Source organism: Notolepis coatsorum, assembly GCF_963971535.1.
Source record: "Notolepis coatsorum genome assembly, chromosome: 6".
Classification (NCBI taxonomy): domain Eukaryota; kingdom Metazoa; phylum Chordata; class Actinopteri; order Aulopiformes; family Paralepididae; genus Notolepis; species Notolepis coatsorum.
Genome location: NC_140170.1, coordinates 180,812,975 through 180,837,102, shown reverse-complemented (window position 1 = coordinate 180,837,102; position 24,128 = coordinate 180,812,975). Strand labels below are relative to the sequence as shown.

Below are 24,128 nucleotides of genomic sequence, written 5' to 3'. Positions count from 1 at the left end.
TGCGACTCGTTCAGACCATTTTCTTTACCTGCCAATGTTGCTGGTCTGGATCACTAATCACATAATAAATAAATGGGTAGAACTACAAGTCGTGTTTTGTAGCCGTGCCTGTTTCATATAAATAGTGGGCGTCCATAAAAGAGCCTTTTGTATAATATAATGGTTGTGTAGATATTTAATGTGAGGTAGTGGGAAACATTATGTGCCAACATATGATCCAAACCAGTCTGAATAAATAAAATTACAATAATGTGCTGTGTGTCCACTAATGGGCCATCACCCGTAGTCATTCCAATAGTGTCATAGCGGTCATTTACGCACGGACATAAATGCACCATAATGATGGCAATTTATGTATTTCCACAATAAAGGGCTCAACTCGTTGCGGTAAAATATCTGCGTTAGTAGGACCTAATAATCAAACCGGACTTAATATCAACATTCTCCAATTAAGAACCTATATCTGATCTATATTTTATAGTTTTTTGTGGTATATTCTCCATATATAAAGTTGAGTTTGCTTTATTGCCGTGCTGGAAGTAACTCGTGGAAATCAACCATCCCATAAGTAATACTAAGTTGTATACTTCGATAAGCCGCCTTCACTTCCACACAAGAGTACAATATTGCTTTTCATGAAAGTGGTGGGTGGCTCTTAAAAGAGCCTTTTGTTGAATTAAAGATAACGTTCTGTTTAAACGCTTATCTCTTCTTGGGAGCTCCTCTCTTAGCTGCTATTGGCTTGGCAGCCTTCTTAGCTGGGGCCTTCTTGGGACTCTTGGCCGCTACCTTCTTGGGACTCTTGGCCGCTACCTTCTTGGGGCTCTTGGCCGCTACCTTCTTGGGGCTCTTGGCCGCTACCTTCTTGGGGCTCTTGGCCGCTAACTTCTTGACTTTCTTGGGAGACTTCTTGGCGGCAGCAGGCTTCTTCGTTGCTGCCTTCGCAGGCTTTTTGGCCACGACAGGTTTCTTGGCTGCTGGCTTCTTGGCTTTCGGAGAGACTTTCTTTGCGGGCTTTTTGGCTTTAACCTCAGCCTTGTTGATCTTGAAAGAGCCGGAGGCTCCGGTACCCTTGACCTGGACCAGGGTTCCCTTTGTCACCAGACTCTTGACAGCGGTCTTAACGCGGGCCTTGTTCTTGTCCACGTCATAGCCGCCGGCAGCCAGAGCCTTCTTTACGGCAGCCAGAGACACACCGCTCCTCTCTTTAGAAGCAGACACTGCCTCGACGACCAGGTCACTGACGCTGGGACCTGCCTTCTTGGGTTTGGGAGCTGCCTTCTTCTTAGCGGCCTTAGCCGGAGCGGCGGGAGCTGGAGCTGGAGCGACTTCTGCCATCTTCTCTCGTTCCGTCTCAGATTCAACACAAGTAGAATTATGATATTGAAGCTCAGTCAGAGGGCTGGTCTTAAACACTACATGAGAGCCATGTAGACTCAACCCACCCTGTCCCCCTCTGTGCTGCCAAAATGCTCTGCCGCTTGTGTTTTCTCCTCGCCAAAAAAGAGCTCAAATACACAACTATGAATATTGCAGGAATTTAACGCCAAATGGGTCAGCAAGCAGAAATATGTGCCATCAGAATCAAATCATTTGGAGACCCCTGGTGTGTTTGTGGACGCTTCACACCACCAATTTGCGCCTTCACCATGGTGCGCAGCTATACCTTTCTCTGTTATTTATGTCTCACAATTCTTTAGATTGCATTATAATCCGACATAATCTCGTTTTCCAGCGAGCCGAGCTACCTGACTAGAGACTGGGAGCAAGAATAGTAATCTGGGGTGAGGCGTTTTGTTTTAAATTGATGCTTTTCCGGTGTTGGTAAACACACTGTTGCTGGTGGCCTGTAGCGTGGGTCACCTCGACTTCGTATGAGGGATGATCACCACCTTAGATCAGTGGAAGGTTTCACGTGGCCTATATTAATTACAGCTAACATTTAATTAATTAATGTTGCAAAACATTTCATAACTCACACAAGAAGCGTAGCTACATTTTCCTTTGGGGGGGGGGGGGGGGCTAGTTTGTTGTGTACTTTAGACTGCTGCATGCTTGTTGACAATACATGCTTTTTGGGCATTGCTGATCTGCTGTGTTTCTGATTCAAGTCTGCAACACTAAACACTTAGCACAATAAATAATAACTGCATTGGTCTATTTAAAGTATATTTCAATAGTTTAAATAGACATAGTAGATTCATAATGAATTATCATATCACCAAACATAAACGCACCACATCAACATGTTCTGCATTTCCACAAAAGAGGCCTTGCACGGAATGTTTGTGTAGTAAAGGCAATGGAATGGTTGCTATGTATAAATTATATGTATAGATGATCATATCAACACATAGTGTTGTGTCTTATTACTGAATGTTATAAAGAAGTCACAACGGAACAGTAATATCATGCTTTTCAGAAGTGTTTTACCAACTACCACTGCACACAAATTAGGCATTTTCTTTTGAAAGTGGTTACCAACGGTTACAGGCAGCCATACTGGAAGAAACAGAACAACACAAACATTACAGTTTGTGTTTAGCCTATAGGTCAGATATACAGGCCTCTATTGTTAGGGCTCAACTCATCGTGAAGTAAAGTATCTTAGAATGTGGTGCAGTAGGCTGCCAGCTACATTTTTGATACATTCAGAAGAAATAGCTCAAGGAATGAAACATACTATGTTGTCAGAGTCATACTTGTATTATTATCTTGTACCACAGTGAGGTACCTATACATGTAGCTCATGGTGAGACCATGCCGGTCTGTGCCATCTGTTTATGATCAGTAATAACCCAAACAAGAGGAAACCTGCTCATGGAGACGACTCAGCACCATCAGAAAACATCTCTCACCTTATAAATGTATACTGGCATTTCCATGATTAAAAGTTATGCCAAATACATGTAAAAATGATTATGCAACTGTATGTACAGACAGATGTGTATGAAGGTGTGTGTGTGTGTGTATATATATTGTAAGTCAAAGCAGTGACAGATGTCACCAAGAGAGCTATCAAGGTGCACAAAATCATTGTCTTGGAAAAATGCAGTTTCATGTCGATTATTGCTTGGCTTAATATCAAGTGTGGCTATGGAGTTTTGCTAAGAGAATATATAGTTGGGTTATTATGGTTTTGCGCGCAAATAGTTTCCTGTGCGCGGGAAATGTGCGACAAAGCCTCTCAACCAATCGTATACAAGAAGCCACGCAGCTGTATTTGCACAATTTGACCTATAAAGAGGCAGCAGTGTGCTTCTGTTTCCACATTCGTTGCTGTTTAGTCCCGACTGATCATCATGCCTGAGCCAGCCAAGCCAGCGCCCAAGAAGGGCTCCAAGAAAGCCGTCACCAAGACAACCGCCAAGGGAGGCAAGAAGCGCAGAAAGTCCAGGAAGGAGAGTTATGCCATTTATATTTACAAGGTGCTGAAGCAGGTCCATCCTGACACAGGCGTTTCCTCCAAGGCCATGGGGATCATGAACTCCTTCGTTAACGACATCTTTGAGCGCATCGCCGGAGAAGCCTCTAAACTGGCTCTCTACAACAAGCGTAGGACCATCACCTCCAGGGAGATTCAGACCGCCGTCCGCCTGCTGCTCCCCGGTGAACTGGCCAAGCACGCTGTGTCCGAGGGAACCAAGGCTGTGACCAAGTACACCAGCTCCAAGTAAACTCCCCTGTCCATCTAACCCGTATTCACCCAAAGGCTCTTTTCAGAGCCACCCACTTTGTTTTGAGAGAGTTATCCCAATGACCAGTCAAGGTCAGGTGACTAATGAATAAACTTATCCCTATGTATAAGTTGTTCTGTTTTTCCTGGACCATGTCTAGGATGCTGCCTGTCATATTGGGTTTCACCGCCAGATGGAGTAAGTGCTCTACTAGGTGGAACAAGAGCCTCTAATAGATTTTCAGATTGGAGAAGTTTTAATTCAGGATTTAACTGATTTTGGAAGGGAAATTGAGTTTGTTAGGTTAAAGGTCATGGTTGGGTTGAGGGTTAGAGTTAAAGCAGGGTTGAGGGAATCTAGTTGGCTCCACATGCAGCTGTTTGCTATGGGCCTTTAATAGCATCTATAACTTCTGGTTACACACACTCTTGGAGAGTTAACAGTAACAACCAAAAGTTACAAAGAGTGACCATCGCACACAAAATAAATACATATGTCAAACATGATGTATGATAAACTGGTATGTCAGTCAGACTGGTACATTTAGAATTAATAGTTGCATGTTTAATTTGTTAAATTCATATTGAAATGCATTTTTACTTAACTTTACAGCATTATTAAAAACGTGATAGGATGTTAGGAGTCATCAGCAGCCCTCATAATTACGTATATATTATCTGTTAGGATCTCTGTTTAACAGTACTGTATATTTGCATATCTTGTATGTCATAAATTTAACTACTGTGTATCTATGTCATGATACATATCTGTATGTTGTGTATGTCATAAATGTCATGAATTCTTCTTCTTTCTTCTTCTTTGTCTGATTTATTGGCAGTTGGCACCTACAGAGTGCATTACCGCCACTTCCTTTAGTTTGACACGATCGCAACTGCACAATACCGCCCCCTTCACCTCCCATACTGCCCCTCCTGCGCCCACCACCCTGAATCGCAGCTAACGCTGCTTCCCCCTGACTGAGGCCCCATCCACGATACATGCTTCATCACCCCCCGTAGCCTGGCTCCGAACCACCCGCTCACTCACACCCCCCTTCTCTAACTCCACCAGATCAGCCACCCTCTTCAACTCCCTTATAACATCCTCCACTGTCAACCCCTCCATACCCAAGTGTCCCACTGCTGCTAAAACTATCAACCTAGTCCTCTCTGTCCTACTGCTAACCGTCGCTGTCGTATTCACTACCCCTGCCACAAAGGCCACTAAATCCAACTTCCCCCTCCACACCCTCCTCTCCTCCTCCTGTACCTCCTCTACTGTCAGCTGCCCTTTCCTAAAACCCTGTGCCCTCTCTTGCTGTCCCTGATCCTCCTGCACTATCCTCACTGCCAACTGCCCTTCTCTAAACCCCTCTCCCTTGTCTTGCTGTCCCTGTCCTACCTTCCTAGCTGCCTCCGCATATGAAATTCTACCTTCCCTTCTCACCTGCTGGACCACTACCTCTCGCTTCATCGCCTCACAACCCCAATACCCTACACTATGCTTCCCACCACAACTACAACACCTCGGCTCCACTCCCTGTTCACACTCCCCATACTTATGCTCCCCACTACACCTACCACACCTCTGTCCCTTCCTACACAACCTAGCTATATGACCAAACTCCTGACACCTGTAGCACCTCAACGGATTCGGCACAAACTCCCTAACCCTATATGCCATAAACCCTATAAATACCACTCTCGGCCTAACCTCACCCTCAAACTGAACGACTACCGTCCCTGTCACCACCTTCTCTGCCCCTCTCTTCATCCTCTCTACACTCTTAACTTTCCCATTACGTTCGTCACTCCTCAACTCTCCTAACAGCTGCCCTTCACTAACCCTAATTGGAATTCCACTAATCACCCCCTTGCAACCACCATCCCTCTTCTCCCCTACTATCCCCACTCCACAGACCTTCACTTTTCCAACGCTCTTCATTTCCCTAGCCTTCTCTACCTGCACTACACTTACACATCCTATAAACAAGTTCCCATCCCCTAACGTCCTTGCGTACCTTACCTCTCCTACCTGCGCCTTAATGATTCCTGACAGCTGACTCGGCTCCATTTCCCTAACCCCGCCTTCTCCCTCAAACCGCACCACTACATTCAACCCTTCCACAAAATCCTTCCCTCTGCCCTCATCCTCTGACCCACTCAAGCTATCTCCCCTCCCTTTCTTCCTCTTACTCCCCTTCCCCTCACTTACCCTAATCTTCTTCCCCACCTTCGTCCACCCTTCTCCCCCGCTCCCCTCTCCCTCACTACACTCCATACTGTCACTATCCGTCTCCCTTTCCTTGGCTGAAGTCTCCGTCACCTCACCTCCCTCTCCACACGTCACACCCCGAGGGGACACTGGGCTCGCACCCGGTGACTCGCGTCCCTCCTGACGCAAGTCCTCATTCCACTCGCTCCCATCTCGATTCACCCAAAACCCTGGACAGTCTTCCACCGGCCGGGGCCATTCACGAGGACTCCACTCTCCCTGCTCTCCATAAGCTGCCTCGCTCGCCTTCCACCACCGCTCACTCCCCTTCATCCGCTTCCGCATTCTATCCAAGGACTCCTCCCCCGACGTGAGTTGCCCCTCCTGACTCAAATGCCATGAATTGAAAATGGGGGACCCTGATGTAAACAAGACGAAAGTCTTTCTCTGGTCTGCATCCCTTAACAATTGTGTGTATTGAGCCGTGCTGTATTGTACCCATTCTGCAATCTGTTAAATAAAGTTTTCATTCATTCATTGATTCATTCATTGATTCAGTCTCAGAATGGATTTGGTAGAGAGAGAAAAAAAATTGTCATTCTTATGTTGTGGCATTTTACAAGTAATCTGTGGCATCAGACCAAAGGAGAATATCAATTCTATTTTTTTATGTCATCTTTGACGGTGAATAACACCATGCTAAAAAATACCCATTCTGCAATCTGTTAATAAAGTTTTCAATCAATTCCCGGCTGCGACCCTCTCTCCAACCGTATTGTACCCATTCTGCAATCTGTTAATAAAGTTTTCAATCAATCACTCTCTACAACCGCACCTCAGCACAGACGTACTTCGAGATACTTCTGTACTTTCCGCCAATCAGTGCGCATCCTGTGGCTGGCAGGCGCGTCCTGTGGCTGGCTGAAGTTGCCAGTGAGCGGATTCTCCGGGGTTGCAGCTGGACCCAATTGGAGTGCATCTTAACTCTGAGTTATATGTATGATTGGATATGGGTGCATGGTCATGGGTTACTTTTGAGCTGTTGTTGATTGTTGCAACATTGAGTTGAAAACCAGTTTGTCATCTTGAATTATAAATACCAATAAAGAATGTCCTATTGTCTCAGTGTATGAACCTGTGCGGTTACATTGTTGCTCCTAAAGTAAAATATGGGCAAAATAGCAAAGTTCATATGACATAAATTAAGCACCTCGTACAGATGGAAATGTATTGACTCCGAGAGCTAATTCCTCCCAGTATATCTGCCAGTGAGAGAAAATCCTTGTTAATTACAGCACCATGAAATATAAATGAAAATATAGCAATACGTCGCCTGATGGACTGCTACCTTATTTCATTGAGCTGTAATTAACACACAAGACACAGATGACCATATTCAAACTACTTTACTCGACTGTAAAACTTTGAATTTCCCTATCGAGGTCAATGTAATGTGTTGCATCATGGGGGTCAGCCCTATGGTCCCACAGCCCCAGATTTTCTTTTCACTCAAAATGTAGGGCCTATGTTCCCACATTTCTAAGATGCTTCTCAAAATGAGGCAGCATGTTCCCGGACGAACCTACTACGAGGACAACCTTGTTGCCCATATCCAGAGTTAATTACATTGTATATTGTTTACACTGCCTTTATATTAAATGGTTACTTCTCCACTGTAATATAATTCTGTGACCTGTATGTATTATACTACCTGTACCTCCCCTGCTATGATAACTAATATCCCCAAAGGGATCAATAAATGTTATATGGCAATTTGCAATCTGGAAGAGGCAAGACCGGAGGAAAGGCCAGAGCTAAGGCCAAGACTCGCTCCTCTCGTGCCGGGCTTCAGTTCCCCGTGGGTCGTGTCCACAGACTGCTGCGTAAAGGCAACTATGCTCATCGTGTTGGAGCCGGTGCCCCGGTTTATTTGGCCGCTGTGTTGGAATATCTGACCGCTGAGATCCTGGAGTTGGCTGGAAACGCTGCCCGTGACAACAAGAAGAGTCGTATCATCCCCCGCCATCTGCAGCTGGCCGTGCGTAACGACGAGGAGCTCAACAAACTTCTGGGAGGAGTGACCATCGCTCAGGGTGGTGTGCTGCCCAACATCCAGGCTGTCCTTCTGCCCAAGAAGACCGAGAAGGCTGCCAAGAAGTAAATTATTTAGCCTCTTCGACAAACCCCACAAAGGCTCTTTTCAGAGCCACCCACATATTACCGAGAAGGCAATGACTCTGCATCCTATACTGTAATTTGTCATTATTGTAGAAGCTAAGCTTTTCTACACATAATTATTCTTTATGAAACTAGAATAACGTCAGAATAAGACTAATCCGTATAGACGGTCATTTGACAGTCATACTAGTTCAGTCAGTTCATCCCTAAAACAGAATGACAGGTGTCGAGAGGACGGTGCATTTAACGCATAGGCATGGTTATACTTTTCCTCAGGTTTAAATCCATTGTCGTTATACAGTACAAAGAAAATAAGTTGGCGTCTAAACAGTACAAATGTAACAGTAAAGTGCAATAGGAATCGATAAAGTGATTAAACTGGAGTATATCAGATGTATATGTGTTAAAGGTATACTATAAAGACACTATGTATTAAGTCATACTGACGAGTGGTATAACTTTTCAGAGTATAGGTAAGGGATATGGTACACACATAACTGACTAGAAGTTTGCCCAATTTGAAGTACTTCATGTATAAGAATGACTCACTTGCTCCATTGGTATTGCCCCAAACTACAGCTATGAAATTCTAACAGAACTACAAAACAGGACTGGAGTTCTGGACTAAATCAGTAATTCAAAAGAATGCAGCAATGCTGCCTGAAGCTGTTTTTCTAGATATAAGGTTGATATTGAAACTAGCTGTAGTTTTTGTATAATTTTTTTGGAATTCCATATAGAATATTTATGTGGAGAAGAGTTTTGCTTCTACCATAATTGCCTTGTTTGGCTCCTTATATCCTGTTTATTTTTTGGGGGGGTGTATGTCCTGGTTCCACAATGAATTAAGAAACTATTTCAATAAGAAGTACTTTAAATTGAGGACTTTTAACAGAGTACTATTCTATTAGTGGTTTGTACTTTTGCTCAATACTTTTCACAGCACTGCCAAATAATAAACCAAAATATTGTCAATGTGTACACTTTCTTATAATTTCCTTTTTAACCATGCTGAGAGAAATGCATGTTCTATTAGCTTTACACACGTGCGCCACGCCCGACCAATCGTATCGTAGAAGCCACGCAGCACTATTTGCATCAACCTCCTATAAATAAGGCAGGAAACCATAAGCGGCCGTCACCATTCGAGTCTGATAAGCCGTCGAACATGCCTGAACCAGCCAAGCCAGCGCCCAAGAAGGGCTCCAAGAAAGCCGTCACCAAGACCGCTGCCAAGGGAGGCAAGAAGCGCAGAAAGTCCAGGAAGGAGAGTTATGCCATCTACATTTACAAAGTCCTGAAGCAGGTTCATCCCGACACCGGCGTTTCCTCCAAGGCCATGGGGATCATGAACTCCTTCGTTAACGACATCTTCGAGCGCATCGCTGGAGAAGCCTCGCGCCTGGCTCTCTACAACAAGCGTCGCACCATCACCTCCAGGGAGATCCAGACCGCTGTGCGTCTGCTGCTGCCCGGTGAGCTGGCGAAGCACGCTGTGTCTGAGGGAACCAAGGCTGTGACCAAGTACACTAGCTCCAAGTAAACTACCCTGTTCACTGAAGATTAACCCAAAGGCTCTTTTAAGAGCCACCCACTCTGTCCTGAGAGAGTTATTCCTATTATCATGATGATCGCGCTGTTCATCAAAGTGGTTGAGTGCCGGGTATTGCAAAATGTCCTACATTTTATTTGCACAGTTTTATGGTAGGAGTGTCTGTCGGGAGATGACATTTTATATATTTAATTATTGAATAATAAATTACTTACAACTGTAATCATAGTTTGGATGGCTATTAAGTTGCAAATTATATTTACTAGTCAAAATCCTGTGACAAGTAGCTAGATTGGATAGACTTCTAGCTTGTACATCACGTTTATACTGTATAATAATATATCACCTGCCTTATTAGAACCCTGATCAATAATACATTATTGGTCTTTATAATGCACATGGATACTGTTTAGTTTAGCATTTTCAAAGTGGAAATGCTATTCCAAAAATAATACATTCCAGGCTCATATATAATTATAATGAAACAGATTAACTAACTACCCCATAGCCAAACACACATCCTATGATATGATTTCCAACAGACATGTGCAAATAATATTCATTATTTGATCATAATGAGCTCTGTATATTTCTGTACAATTTACAACCTTGTATGTTAAATACATTATTACAATAATAACAGTAACCTTTATAACGTTATTGTTGACATCTGACATCATCAAACTCCAGCAATCAGAAGTCTAAAATCTGACTTCATAAGTAACCCTCAGCAATACTGATCTTCTCCGGTCCCTTCTCCCTCCATGTTTAGCAGGATACACAGCCTCCACATCTGGCTGAAAGGTTACTCTGCTCATCAGGCACCCCCTGTGGTTTGGACTTCAACACATTCACTGATACACCACACCATGCTCAATAGTTGCTTTTATGTTTCACAAGGTGCTCTGAATCTGCCCTTAATAACCATTAATAACATGGTATAGTCCATTTTAAAACCATGATATCAATGGTACAGTATAGTGTTGGGTCTTTATTCCTCTTTTACTTACTTTTTATTTTACTGCTTGAAGCACATTCTCAGGGGCTCGTAAAGAACCAAGCATTTCACTGTAATGTACATGCACTTTATACATGGCAAATAAAAGCAAACTTGAAACTTGAACTACTTGTACTAGGCACTGTGAATCTAAATGGCGCTATTTCAGCACCATGGACAGTACCAGACCACACTGACCAACCATTTTGGAAACCGGGAAAGCATGCAGACCAACCAAAATGGACCCCAGACAAGAATCTGGGGCAAACTAATGGGATAGATAAATTGAATAAGTGCAACCATGTGAACCCAGCTGCCACGAGGAACTCATGAACCAGACATGTCTTAGAATTTACACCCCTGTAAATGTCCTAACCCAACCCTCTCCAATGTACAGTAATTTACCTAGTATGGTTTTGTCAATATTCCAATGTACAGTTTTGCTTGTTTGTAGTGTTCCCCCAACCCCCTCCAATGTAAATTACCTAGTATGGTTGTCAATATCCCAATGTACAGTTTTGCTTGTACAGTTGTACAGTGGTCCCCCCCCCAACCCCTCCCTACCCAATCCCCCCCACACAACCCCACCCAACCCCCTCCAATGTACAGTTTTTACGTCAAATGTATATACTCCCTTTTCTGGACTCTTTTTGTATCACAAACAGTACTGTATTTGCAAATCTGGTATGTCATAAATGTATAGATGTAGCAGTACTGTCTATCTGTATGTCATGTATGTCATATATGTCCTGATGAACTGAAAATGGGGGACCCTGATGTAAACAAGACGAAAGTCTTTCTCTGGTCTGCATCCCCTTAACAATTGTGTGTATTGAGCTGTACTGTATTGTACCCATTCTGCAATCTGTTTATAAAGTTTTCAATCAATCAATCAATCAATCAATCAATCAATCAATCACGTGACACCAGTTCTATGGTCAAAAGTGTGTGAGGAGGAGGGTTATTATGGGCTGCAGCTTTTGGCCACGCCCAGCATGACGTGGAATCTCAGTCTTCTTTTACGTCCTCAGAGAGTATTTATATTCAGAGGGCTTTGCCTTTGTTCGTCAATACTTCTTTTCATTTGTTTTGAACTCATCCTGGAAGAAAATGTCTGGTCGTGGAAAGGGAGGAAAGGGACTCGGAAAAGGAGGCGCCAAGCGTCACCGTAAAGTTCTCCGTGACAACATCCAGGGAATCACCAAACCCGCGATTCGTCGCCTGGCGCGCCGCGGTGGAGTGAAGCGCATCTCTGGTCTGATCTACGAGGAGACTCGTGGTGTGCTGAAGGTCTTCCTGGAGAACGTGATCCGTGACGCCGTCACCTACACCGAACACGCCAAGAGGAAGACCGTCACAGCCATGGATGTGGTCTATGCTCTGAAGAGACAGGGACGCACTCTGTACGGCTTCGGCGGCTAATCGTATATTCAATCCAAACTATCCCAAGACCCAAAGGCTCTTTTCAGAGCCACACACATCTTACTAGAATTGAGTCGATTCCATGTTGCGTCTCAGAATAACATTCATCCTTAGCTGCTAGATATGTACGCCTCCTAGTCGCTTTGGACGATTCTATATTGTGCAGTATATATATTATGACTTGTACAGGACGTGAAAATTGCATACAGGTCATTAAGAATGTCTTAAGCCTGAGAAGAGAAGTAGCCTAGTTATGAGGGGTGGCTATTTGATCTGAACATATAGATGCATTTAAGATACTAGCTCTTTTGACACTGGTCTGAGCAATACTGTAAATGGACACTACTGAACTGGATCTCAAATTCAAGTTAAAGTTATTTTTGTCAAATACACCACAATACAGGGGCATTGCAGCTAATGACATAATTGTGTTTCGAGCTCAGACCCAACAATGCATAAAAGAATGGTAACAATGGGTAAGATAACATAAAATCAGATTAAATAAAATAGTAAATTATTTACAGAAAGTGTCTTACATATAAGTGTATGTGCATAGTGCGTGTGTTCAATTCGTTTTTAAAAGGTGTGTCTGTTCAAGGATCTCATTAGAGGCCACGGGACTTTAGAAGCCTTCCTATGTGTTTATGTAAATTAATTAAGGTATTGATTCGACGGCAGGTCTATTTGCGACCTTGTAGTAATATACTGTATTATAGTCTTCTATCTAGTCAGATTTTACATGAAACACCACAGACGTATGTGGTGGAATTAATGATGAAAGAAAGCAAATATTTGACAGGAAGGTTGTAAACAGGATGGTTAAACAAGTATAACTGCCTTCTGTGATGAGACTGTAGGTGATGTTTAATTAAATGCAATGAGGCAAGGATCACAAATAGAATATCAGAATTGTCACTGCTGTGCAGAATATGCAGTAATAGGAGCTTAATAAATAGAAGATACAGCGTATTTTCAGGGGTGGAAATAATGTATTTGCTGTACACAGCATTCAGTTTTTACACACCTGCAACTCGTCTACCTCTGTACCACTCTGTGTATAACTTTTACATTGCAGCATCCTCAAGTGAAATAGTTAATAAATGAAAACTTTATTTAACAGATTGCAGAATGGGTACAATACAGTACGGCTCAATACATACAATTGTTAAGGGGATGCAGACCAGAGAAAGACGTTTGTCTTGTTTACATCAGGGTCCCCCATTTTCAATTCATAGTGACATTTATGACATTACACAACATACATGACATTTATGGCATATGGACATACATGACATACAGGTACATAGTACTGTTACATTTGTGACATATATGATATGCAAATATACAGTACTGTTACCCATAGATCCGGACAGTATATACATATCATGGGGAGGAGACTGTACATTAGGAGGGGGTGGGTGGGTGGGAGAGAAATATACATACGGTGGGGAGGAGACTGTAGGAGGGGGTGGGAGAGAGATATACATACGGTGGGGATATAATATATACGGAAGGGAGGAGACTGTCTATTAGGAGGGGGTGGGGGGGGGTTTGGCCATTTACGGTGGCCAGTTTAGAATTGCAGCCTCCCGTACTCCTAAATTAATCCATACAAATTGGATACAAAAAATAGTAAAACATTAGCCTACAACCAGGGCTGTACAGTGCGATACAATGTTGCGGTTGTAATTTCATTAGACAGACCAGCGCGGACATTTAATAACATGCAATTTAATTGACACGAGCAATGAGCTATGTATCCATTAGGGCTAAGCTAACTAGCGATAGCTGCTAACCAAGGTATCCATTAGGGCTAAGCTAACTAGCGATAGCTGCTAACCAAGGTATCCATTAGGGCTAAGCTAACTAACGATAGCTGCTAACCAAGGTATCCATTAGGGCTAAGCTAACTAGCGATAGCTGCTAACCCTGGAAAACGGTCAAAGCGGACTCCACAACACTAGTTCCATTTGTGAGGAAAGGGGGTGGGTTATATTGAAAACGCTTGACACGAACGAACGCTTAAAACGAATCAGCGCCGTTTCGCATCCCAAAAGGGGTGAGTGAGAACAGAAAAAAAAGGCCCCTAAGCCATCCTAGGTAGTCAAAGTGGGCAGGGTTGAGGTGGGTTCTAGGAGTAAGGTCAAGTAGTAGTCTGACCAGTTTGTTTTGTGATATTTGTAATCTTGTTTTTAGCGCCTTTGAGGTGCTTTGGTACCGTGAGGTGCAAGCATAGTCGTAGTACCCTTGAATGAGTGCTCCTGCCAGAGTCTTCAGGGTATTCTTGTTTACCAGAGAGGACAATATAACATGTAGCAGACAGACTACCATACTTCACAACAGTGCAAAATACCCTTTGCAACAACCAACTGAGTCCTATCAATTGGAAACATATTGAAATGTAGTCATAATGTGCATGCGTAATTACGCGCAATGAATGCATTAGCACCGTTGGGATGACTATGGTCACAGCGTGACACGTTTTATTCCCCCTGTTGCGCCAGCTGTTATTATTATGACTCGTATCGTATGCTTTATTACTAACTAACTTGTGCCTATTATTACTATTGACATGTAATTGAAACAGATTTTTTTGATTGTTAACCATTCCGTCTGGGCTTTAATCGGCATCACACAGCAGTTTGACAATAATAGGCGAGTCTCTCCCAAAAATTTAATTTTTTTTATCTTCATAAAAGTAACTGTAGATTTAATTCATCATGAGCTACATAAAGCCTTCCACAGAAGACGAGGTAACACATATCATGCCGACGCCAGCAATGACTGTGTTTACCAGCACTGAGAAAGTACAAGTTTATAACCAAAAGCATGACACCAGATGCCTTGTTTTACTGCCAGTCCCTCACCAAGCAGCTCGACTCACCGGGGAACGAGTACTGACTGGATTATAATGACATTTAAACCATTTAAAAAGCAAAATACTGAGACAAGTTGCTGCTCACTGCACCATGTGACGACGGAAAGGAGAGCGTTGGAACGTGTCCAAACTAACCACGGCTCTCCAGATGGTTTTATTCTAATGGAACATGCCTGTGCTAACTGACCCATTAGGTGTTAGATTTCAACTATGTTCCCACGTTTGTATTTTAGCCCGTTTTGGCGAGAAGAAAACACAAGTAGCAGAGCTTTTCAGCTGCAGAGTTGTAGACAGGGTGGGTTGAGTCTGCATGGCTCTCATGTAGTATTTAAGACCAGCACCCTGTCCCAGCTCCACTACCAGTCAGCTCGGACTATTTGTTGCATTTCGTGTTGATCGACGATAGAAGAGAACTATGGCAGAAGTCGCTCCAGCCGCTGCCGCTCCGGCTAAAGTCCCCAGGAAGAAAGCTGCCTCCAAGCCGAAGAAGGCATCAGGTCCCAGCGCCGCAGAACTCGTCCTCGAGGCGGTATCTGCCTCTAAAGAGAGGAGCGGCGTGTCCCTGGCTGCGGTAAAGAAGGCTCTGGCTGCCGGTGGCTATGACGTGGAGAAGAATAATTCACGTGTGAAGACCGCTGTGAAGAGCTTGGTGTTAAAGGGCACTCTTGTCCAGCTCAAGGGTACCGGTGCCTCCGGCTCCTTCAAAATCAACAAGGCTGAAGCCAAGAAGCCCGCCAAAAAAGCAGCTCCGAAAGCTAAGAAAGCGCCAGTGAAGAAACCTGCTGCGGCTAAGAAGGTTGTTGCTAAAAAGCCTGCCGCTAAGAAGTCTCCAAAGAAGGCAAAGAAGCCTGCAGTCAAAGCCAAGAGCCCCAAGAAGGTGGCAGCCAAGAGCCCCAAGAAGGTGGCAGCTAAGAGCCCCAAGAAGGTGGCAGCCAAGAGCCCAAATAAGGCAGTGAAGAAGCCCGCAGCCAAGAAAGCCCCAGCGAAGAAGGCTGCCAAGCCCAAAGCAGCGAAGCCCACGAGGACAGCAGCCAAGAGGAAGTGAAGATCTTAAGCTTTACTGTCTAAAACACACAAAAGGCTCTTTTTAGAGCCAACCACTACTATCCCTGAAATGGCACATCCCCTCGTATAAATGCATTGTTTAATAGTGGATACAAGCAAATCTACTAAGTCACATGTTTGTGTCCTGGATAAATTGCAGCAGCACCAGTTAAGTAGAGCTGAGTGTTCAGTTACTGCATCATTTGATTCATATTCTGGAAGATTAGTCGATTCCAGTCCAGAAGAATAAAACATAATTTAGATACACTTAAATCTAAATCGATGCGATTTAACATTGAATGTAATTATGTTCCTGTTATTAATATCAGTCTAGAAGATACTGCTATACATACCAGAACATATTAATTAAGAAGCATTTAACCTAAATACAATCTGATGTATTGTGCACACAATGAATGACACCTTGTTTTATATGGACTGCTGCCTTTATTTGCATTGAGCAGTAATTAACACAAGGATTCAATGTCCCCAATGTTATTCAAACAAATTTACTCCCAATAACTCAAACTAAATGAATGTGTGCAAAACAGTTTTAGGACGTTAGTGAGTTAATGTGCAAAATACCATTCTTCGTTTCCCCTTTAAAGTTCCATCCTTGTTTATACAACAACTACAGCTTGTTTCAATGTCAACGTTATATCTAGAAAAGCATCTTTTAACAGGCAGCATTGCTGCATTATTTTGAATAACTGATTTAGTCCAGAACTCTATTGCTGTCCTGTAGTTATGTTAGAATTTCATAGCTGTAGTTTGGACAATAATAATGGAGAAAGTAAAACACATGATCATAATATTAATTATGATATATACTGTACCTCATAATGGGCTAACTTCTAGTCAGTTAAATTACAGTGAAATTAACGCTAATTTTGCTGGGGTACCACCTGGAACCCTCTCAAAGACGCCTGACTGTCTTTTTTTAAGATTAAAATGTATTGTCATCGTACATGGCAAGTACAGTACAACAAAAATAACTTCAGTGCAAATACAAAAGTAAAGTGCAAAATACAATGTATACGTGATTAAACTGGAGTACGTGTATAAATTAGTATTAGTGCTAATCAGACACATAATACAATTTTGGTTTCAATATCAATCTTCTATCTAGAAAAGCAGGTTTTAACAGGAAGCATTGCTGCATTATTTTTTAATGACTGTGATTTAGTCCAGAACTCCATTGCTGTCTTGTAGTTCTGTTAGAATTCCATAGCTGTAGTTTGGGGCAATAACAATGGAGACAGAGTCATACTTATATACATAAGGTATTCATATTGGCTAACTTCTAGTCAGTTAAATGAATAGTTAATATCCTATACTCTAGGATATGTCATCCATACTGTTCAAACTCTGAACTCTGTTTCCTACTGCCTTACACTGTAATCACCAACCACAAACTATATTCTACACATGTAACTCTTGTGTGATAGCATGTACAATAATGCTGCATACACTGCATGCATAGTATATATATCCACTTCTGTCTGAATACACATCTTTTTATATACCTTATATATATATATATATATATATATATATATATATATATATATATATATATATATATATATATATATATATATATATATATATATATATATCTTTACCTTGCACTGGTCAGTATGACTTACTACCATAGTGTCTTTTATACCTGTAACACTCATCTGATCAGCACTAGTCATTTATATATATACTCCAGTTTAATCCTATTGCACTTTATTGTTACATTTGTACTCTAGTTAGGCACCAATTTGTTTCCGTTGTACTATACTTGTGCTGTATAATGACAATTCATTTTAAACTAATCTGATCTAAAATAGATTTTGGCTGGAACGCTCTCAACGTCGAATGTAAATGTTGCTATTTCAGCACCATGGACACTGTACCGGACCACACTGACGAAGCCATTTTGGAAATGGGGAAAGCATGCAGGCTCAACCAAAATGAACTCCAGACAAGGCTCCCGAGCAAACAATGATAATCCGGATTGTATTTATTTTTAACCATATAGGTCATATTTATTACTAGTCAGCAGATGAACTAATGGATCAGGGAACTGAATATGAATGTATGACTTCAATATTACGTTTTGCAGTCAAGTTATGAATAAAACAATTCGAGAGTACAGTTGAGTAAAACATCAAACATTAATTTCTCTTATGTTTTTCTCTTAAAGAAAAAAAAACATATCTTCCAGCATATTTTAATTGTCTCTAAAGTATATTTAGTTTTTAAGAATTGTAAAGGATAGGCAAATAAAAGCATGTGCTTCAGCCAATTCCTTTTTTCAGTCATTGAGTTTGGATTTTGTGTGTGAGCTTGATTTGAATATGTACATTTGTCATGTTTTCTTTTCCTTTTGAGAGTCCACACATGTGTTATTGATTTGTCTGTAGACAAGGACTGAAAATAAACAATTAATCATAATTCTGGTTACTTGGTATTGATTATATGAACTGAAAATGGGGGACCCTGATGTAAACAAGACTAAAGTCTTTCTCTGGTCTGCATCCCCTTAACAATTGTATGTATTGAGCTGTACTGTACTGTACCCATTCTGCAATCTGTTAAACTTTTCAATCAATCAGCTACGATGGCCATCAAACGAACGTATTACATATCACCAACTTCATCCACGTGGACTAAGAACATAGTTAAAATGAGGAAACTGGGCTAATTCATGATTATTGAGGTGGCTCTTAAAAGAGCCTTTATGGGGACAACTAGTCAACAGGTCGATTTAAGCTCGCTCTCCACGGATGCGGCGGGCCAGCTGGATGTCTTTGGGCATGATGGTCACCCTCTTGGCGTGGATGGCGCACAGGTTAGTGTCCTCAAACAGACCGACCAGATAAGCCTCACTGGCCTCCTGAAGAGCCATGACAGCAGAGCTCTGGAAGCGCAGGTCAGTCTTGAAGTCCTGGGCGATTTCTCTGACTAGGCGCTGGAAAGGCAACTTGCGGATCAACAACTCGGTGGACTTCTGGTAACGACGGATCTCTCTCAGCGCCACGGTACCGGGCCTGTAACGATGAGGTTTCTTCACGCCGCCGGTAGCCGGTGCGCTCTTACGGGCAGCCTTGGTGGCGAGCTGCTTCCTTGGGGCTTTGCCACCGGTGGACTTACGAGCGGTCTGCTTAGTTCTGGCCATTATGAGAAACTATGTTTCAGTCTTCACTTCAACAAGAATAATACGCTGCTGTGTAGAAACTCTGGCCTTATATTACTAACGCGGAGGTGCAGTAGTTTCTGATTGGTCTCCTCTCTGTGAGGTCGTTACTCCGCCTACACCTCACAGGGTTATTGGAGGACTTCACGGAGATACAACTGGGAACGAGGTTATTGGAGGACTGGTCTTTTGGAAACACCGCCAACAAAACGTCTTTCCTGATTGGGTGAGAAAACACAAGCCCGAAAATAAAACGCGACTCTCCAACTCGCTGCATTCATTGTCTAACTCGTTTAGCTAAAGAGAATTATAAACATGTCTGGAAGAGGAAAGACCGGAGGAAAGGCCAGAGTTAAGTCCAAGACTCGCTCCTCTCGTGCCGGGCTTCAGTTCCCCGTGGGTCGTGTCCACAGACTGCTGCGTAAAGGCAACTATGCTCATCGTGTTGGAGCCGGTGCCCCGGTTTATCTGGCGGCTGTGCTCGAGTATCTGACCGCTGAGATCCTGGAGTTGGCTGGAAACGCTGCCCGTGACAACAAGAAGAGTCGTATCATCCCCCGCCATCTGCAGCTGGCCGTGCGTAACGACGAGGAGCTCAACAGACTGCTGGGAGGAGTGACCATCGCTCAGGGTGGTGTGCTGCCCAACATCCAGGCTGTCCTGCTCCCAAAGAAGACAGAGAAGGCTGCTAAGCCTGCCAAGAAGTAAAAGATTTAGCCTCTTCGACAAACCCCACAAAGGCTCTTTTCAGAGCCACCCACCTCTTATTGAAAATGCAATATTTCCGTTTGTCAAAATACAATTTGGTTGTGTAACTTACGTTGTCTCGCTACCTCGGACATAAATGTAAGACTATAAACGCGTAATGCATAACATTTGACCGTGTTCACTAATGGGTACACGTGTACAGTGCTGTTTAGAAGTAATGTTTAGTGTGTTTGTCTGCAGTGTTTTTTGTCCCTGTTTTGAAGGCTTAACGATATAATGTAAAATTATAAATTGCATGTCATAGCGGTCAAGTGATGATTAATTTGAACTGAGAAACATAAATAGTAAGGGTTCTATATACAGATTACAGCATGCACGAACATAAATTGACATAATGACAGCAATTTGTATTTCCACAATTGTTGGGGCTCAACTCGTAAACTGTGTGAAGCGGTGCGACTAGTTCAGACCATTTTCTTTACCTGCCAATGTTGCTGGTCTGGATCACTAATCACATAATAAATAAATGGGTAGAACTACAAGTCGTGTTTTGTAGCCGTGCCTGTTTCATATAAATAGTGGGGGTCCATAAAAGAGCCTTTTGTATAATATAATGGTTGTGTAGATATTTAATGTGAGGTAGTGGGAAACATAATTATGTGCCAACATATGATCCAAACCAGTCTGAATAAATAAAATTACAATAATGTGCTGTGTCCACTAATGGGCCATCACCCGTAGTCATTCCAATAGTGTCATAGCGGTCATTTACGCACGGACATAAATGCACCATAATGATGGCAATTTATGTATTTCCACAATAAAGGGCTCAACTCGTTGCGGTAAAGTATCTGCGTTAGTAGGACCTAATAATCAAACCAGACTTAATATCAACATTCTCCAATTAAGAACCTATATCTGATCTATATTTTATAGTTTTTTGTGGTATATTCTCCATATATAATATATAAAGTTGCGTTTGCTTTGTTGCCGTGCTGGAAGTAACTCGTGGAAATCAACCATCCCATAAGTAATACTAAGTTGTATACTTCGATAAGACGCCATCACTCCACACACGAGAGTACAATATTGCTTTTCATGAAAGTGGTGGGTGGCTCTTAAAAGAGCCTTTTGTTGAATTAAAGACAACGTTCTGTTTAAACGCTTATCTCTTCTTGGGAGCTCCTCTCTTAGCTGCTATTGACTTGGCAGCCTTCTTAGCTGCGTCTCTACAATTCGTAGCCGCATTTCTGCAGACCCCTCTCTGATTGGTTGAGGCCATTTCTGCAGACCCCTCTCTGATTCGAAACTCTGTTAAGCTCCAGAGAGAGAGGCTGAAAACCCACAGTTGTTGGCCGACGGATGGGAGCCGAATCCCGGATCCGAGTTTTCTGATGAATAGCCCCAAAACATGGAGGTCGCGAACGCAATTTATACGCATGGAAGTATTGTAGACAGTTACAATATAACATTTATATTAATTAACCCAGTTAATGCCTTAAGAGAAAGAGTCTGGTGGTCAATTGCTACAGAAATGTTGTGTCTTACTAATAATAACAGATTCGCGTATAACGTTATTTCCCATGACTTTGCGGTTTATTCATAACGTTATGCACATTACACAACACAGCCAGCTGTCAGCAACTGCCCATTTGATGTTCTCAAATCAGAAAGTATCACAGAGACTTCTATTGACCAAGGAATTAGTTATTATTAGTAAGACACAACATTTCCGTAGCAATTGACCACCAGACTCTTTCTCTTAAGGCATTAACTGGGTTAATTAATATAAATGTTATATTGTAACTGCGCGCGCGCTCGGCCAATCAGAGAGGGGTCTGCAGAAATGGCCTCAACCAATCAGAGAGGGGTCTGCAGAAATGCGGCTACGAATTGTAGAGACGCTTCTTAGCTGGGGCCTTCTTGGGCGCAGCGAGATGCTTCCAGCTGCAGGCGTTCAGACCAGCGCTTACAAACCCCGCACATACAAGCCCCGCACATAGCAACCCCTCGCTTCCATTGGCTGATTTTGGTGACGTGATTTGGGTCCCACCCAATGGCTGAGGTTCTGCAGACGCCTCTCTGATTGGTTGGGCTCCATTTCTGCAGCCCCCTCTTTGATTGGTTGAGCGAAGCCCCTCTCTGATTGGTTTATCTCGCCATGCGGTAAAATGCGGATGTAATGTTATCATCTCAAGAAGATACAAATAAATATACTACCAGATTCGCGTTTATAACGTTATTTCGCGTGACTTCGCGGTTTATTCATAACGTTATGCACATTTCACAACACAGCCAGCTGTCAGAAACTGTACATTGTAACGTTATATGTTTATTCACGTAACGTTATTTCACGTGACGCGTTCAACTTGTTTACACTCCCCACTTACTGAAACTGTACCATGACGCACTCCCCACTTAACCCAGTTAATGCCTTAACTAGACAGTTAACAATATAACATTTAGATTAATTAACCCAGTTAATGCCTTAACTAGACAGTTAACAATATAACATTTAGATTAACACAGTTAATGCCTAACTAGACAGTTAACAATATAACATTTAGATAGAGAGGCTGGTGGTCAAGTCAAGAGTTTTATTTGTCACAAGTTGTTTATTTGCATACACGTTTATGGGACAGTTTTCTACACCTGACTGAACGGTCTGGGGACAAATGATTAAGGTGGGGTTACAATGATATCAAGGATGAATATGAAAAAGGGGATCTGATCTGATGGTACTTGTACTTTATAATGTGTTATATATGTATGTACATGGATTTTATGTCCGGATGGTATATCTATGGAATGGTCACTGTCTCTATCACACTCTCATATGCGCATGTTTAGCCGCATACAAGTATCTAGGATACACATATTCGTATGTGTACATAATAGGTTTACACACACTCATATGCACAAGGCTAAGTTATACATGTCAGGGGCACACATACATGCACATACTCACTTATAGGAAATAGGCATACACACACCTACATATACACATAGTTGAGGTATAGGCTCTCACTGACACATATGGGGGATATACATGTACATAGGAGACACACACATACGTAGCTGAGATGCACATATATATGCACACCTGAGATATACACTAACATAGGGGGCGGAGGCACACATGGATACGAGACACACACAAGAGATAGGAGTACAGTCGCATACCTGGAAGATGCACACACACACACATGTGAGGCATGTACACATGCTTACGTGATACACGTACCCACATACATATGTTGGAGACACACATGCATGCATGCTATCATGCACACCTACATGTGTCTGGGACGCTTTCTCTCACATGCAATATGGAGAAGGGTGGCATCCCGATAGAGGATGCAGCACATACCTGCTCGCAGGTAGATCGGTCTACATGCAAAGTATATATATCAGGGATGTATACGCACAATGTATAGTATAGTATTTTTCTTTTTTTCGTAAGTCTTTTTTATTTTCCATGTCAGTTGTTAATGTATTTGTATGAGTCCTTTACATGTTTTGTATGTTCTTACAAAAAAGAAAAAGGCAAATCTTGGAAGTTGCATATGGTGATGTGGAAAGAGATGTTTTGAATATTGGAGAGATTTGTGCAAAAAATATCAAAAAAAAAAAAAAAATGAAATGCGGGTGGTCGTGCCCGCAAAGATGTGCATAATACAATAGTAATAACATATAATAGAATCCAATAGAACGACATTGTGCAATAAAACAAGTAAACAGAGTAGGGCATATCGGTATATGTACATAAGTTATTTACAGAGCATGGTAGGACATGCTAGGTCCTGTGGTAGTGCAATATTAGCTACGGATGAGGCACTGGGTCTTTATGTACATGCTATATTGGTGGTCAATGTCACTTCGGATTGCTACGACACATCTCTACTGCTTGTGACAGGCTGTGGTGCGTTCCAGACTTTACTCCTGTTGGGAAACTATAGCGATGGTCTGTGCTCACCACACTTTTCTTCGGCCTCCCCGCAGCGAGCTGTCGTCGACCCCCGAGCTTCATTTTACGACGGGCAACAGAGGTGGGTTGAGCCGCTATACTTGGCCCAGCACGGTTAGCGACTCGCCTGAGTGCGTGTGCACGTTTTGATGCATGGCTGATACCAGAGCGGCCGAAGGTGTGTAGCGCTGACAGCAGCTTGGAGGGATTCCCCTTCAGCTGATTGAAGGTCTTTATCATGGCTTTATCATCACCACCCTCTGTAGAGCCTCTTGCTCTGCCTTTGTGCAGCTGGATAACCACA

At 42.6% G+C, this 24,128-nt stretch overlaps 8 protein-coding genes across 8 annotated transcripts in view; 6 read left to right on the top strand and 2 right to left on the bottom strand.

Moving 5' to 3' along the window:
- LOC311230843 (histone H1-like) overlaps positions 1–15,963 on the top strand; it is a gene marked incomplete at both ends in the record, with an annotated part of 75,571 nt that extends 59,608 nt beyond the window's left edge. Inside the window, one exon of the mRNA XM_084317232.1 lies at positions 15,712–15,963. Within this exon, the coding sequence (XP_084173358.1) occupies positions 15,712–15,963 (252 nt within the window). The remainder of the gene's footprint in view (positions 1–15,711) is intronic.
- Positions 703–1,338, bottom strand: LOC311230850 (histone H1-like; the record flags this gene model as incomplete). The annotated part of the gene is made up of 1 exon (XM_084317239.1): positions 703–1,338. The coding sequence occupies one exon, from the start codon at positions 1,336–1,338 to the stop codon at positions 703–705; it is 636 nt and encodes a 211-aa protein (XP_084173365.1).
- LOC311230692 (histone H2B-like) lies at positions 3,303–3,677 on the top strand (the record flags this gene model as incomplete). Its single annotated transcript, XM_084317052.1, has 1 exon — positions 3,303–3,677. One exon carries the CDS (start codon positions 3,303–3,305, stop codon positions 3,675–3,677), a length of 375 nt encoding a protein of 124 aa, XP_084173178.1.
- LOC311230691 (histone H2A-like) lies at positions 7,651–8,052 on the top strand (the record flags this gene model as incomplete). Its single annotated transcript, XM_084317051.1, has 1 exon — positions 7,651–8,052. The coding sequence occupies one exon, from the start codon at positions 7,651–7,653 to the stop codon at positions 8,050–8,052; it is 402 nt and encodes a 133-aa protein (XP_084173177.1).
- On the top strand, positions 9,238–9,612 carry LOC311230884 (histone H2B-like; the record flags this gene model as incomplete). The annotated part of the gene is made up of 1 exon (XM_084317273.1): positions 9,238–9,612. The coding sequence occupies one exon, from the start codon at positions 9,238–9,240 to the stop codon at positions 9,610–9,612; it is 375 nt and encodes a 124-aa protein (XP_084173399.1).
- On the top strand, positions 11,729–12,040 carry LOC311230891 (histone H4; the record flags this gene model as incomplete). The annotated part of the gene is made up of 1 exon (XM_084317280.1): positions 11,729–12,040. The coding sequence occupies one exon, from the start codon at positions 11,729–11,731 to the stop codon at positions 12,038–12,040; it is 312 nt and encodes a 103-aa protein (XP_084173406.1).
- A 2,757-nt stretch (positions 15,964–18,720) lies between the features above and the next one.
- Positions 18,721–19,131, bottom strand: LOC311230139 (histone H3.2; the record flags this gene model as incomplete). Its single annotated transcript, XM_084316317.1, has 1 exon — positions 18,721–19,131. One exon carries the CDS (start codon positions 19,129–19,131, stop codon positions 18,721–18,723), a length of 411 nt encoding a protein of 136 aa, XP_084172443.1.
- A 333-nt stretch (positions 19,132–19,464) lies between these two features.
- LOC311229845 (histone H2A-like) lies at positions 19,465–19,857 on the top strand (the record flags this gene model as incomplete). The annotated part of the gene is made up of 1 exon (XM_084315918.1): positions 19,465–19,857. One exon carries the CDS (start codon positions 19,465–19,467, stop codon positions 19,855–19,857), a length of 393 nt encoding a protein of 130 aa, XP_084172044.1.
- Positions 19,858–24,128: the final 4,271 nt, after the last annotated feature.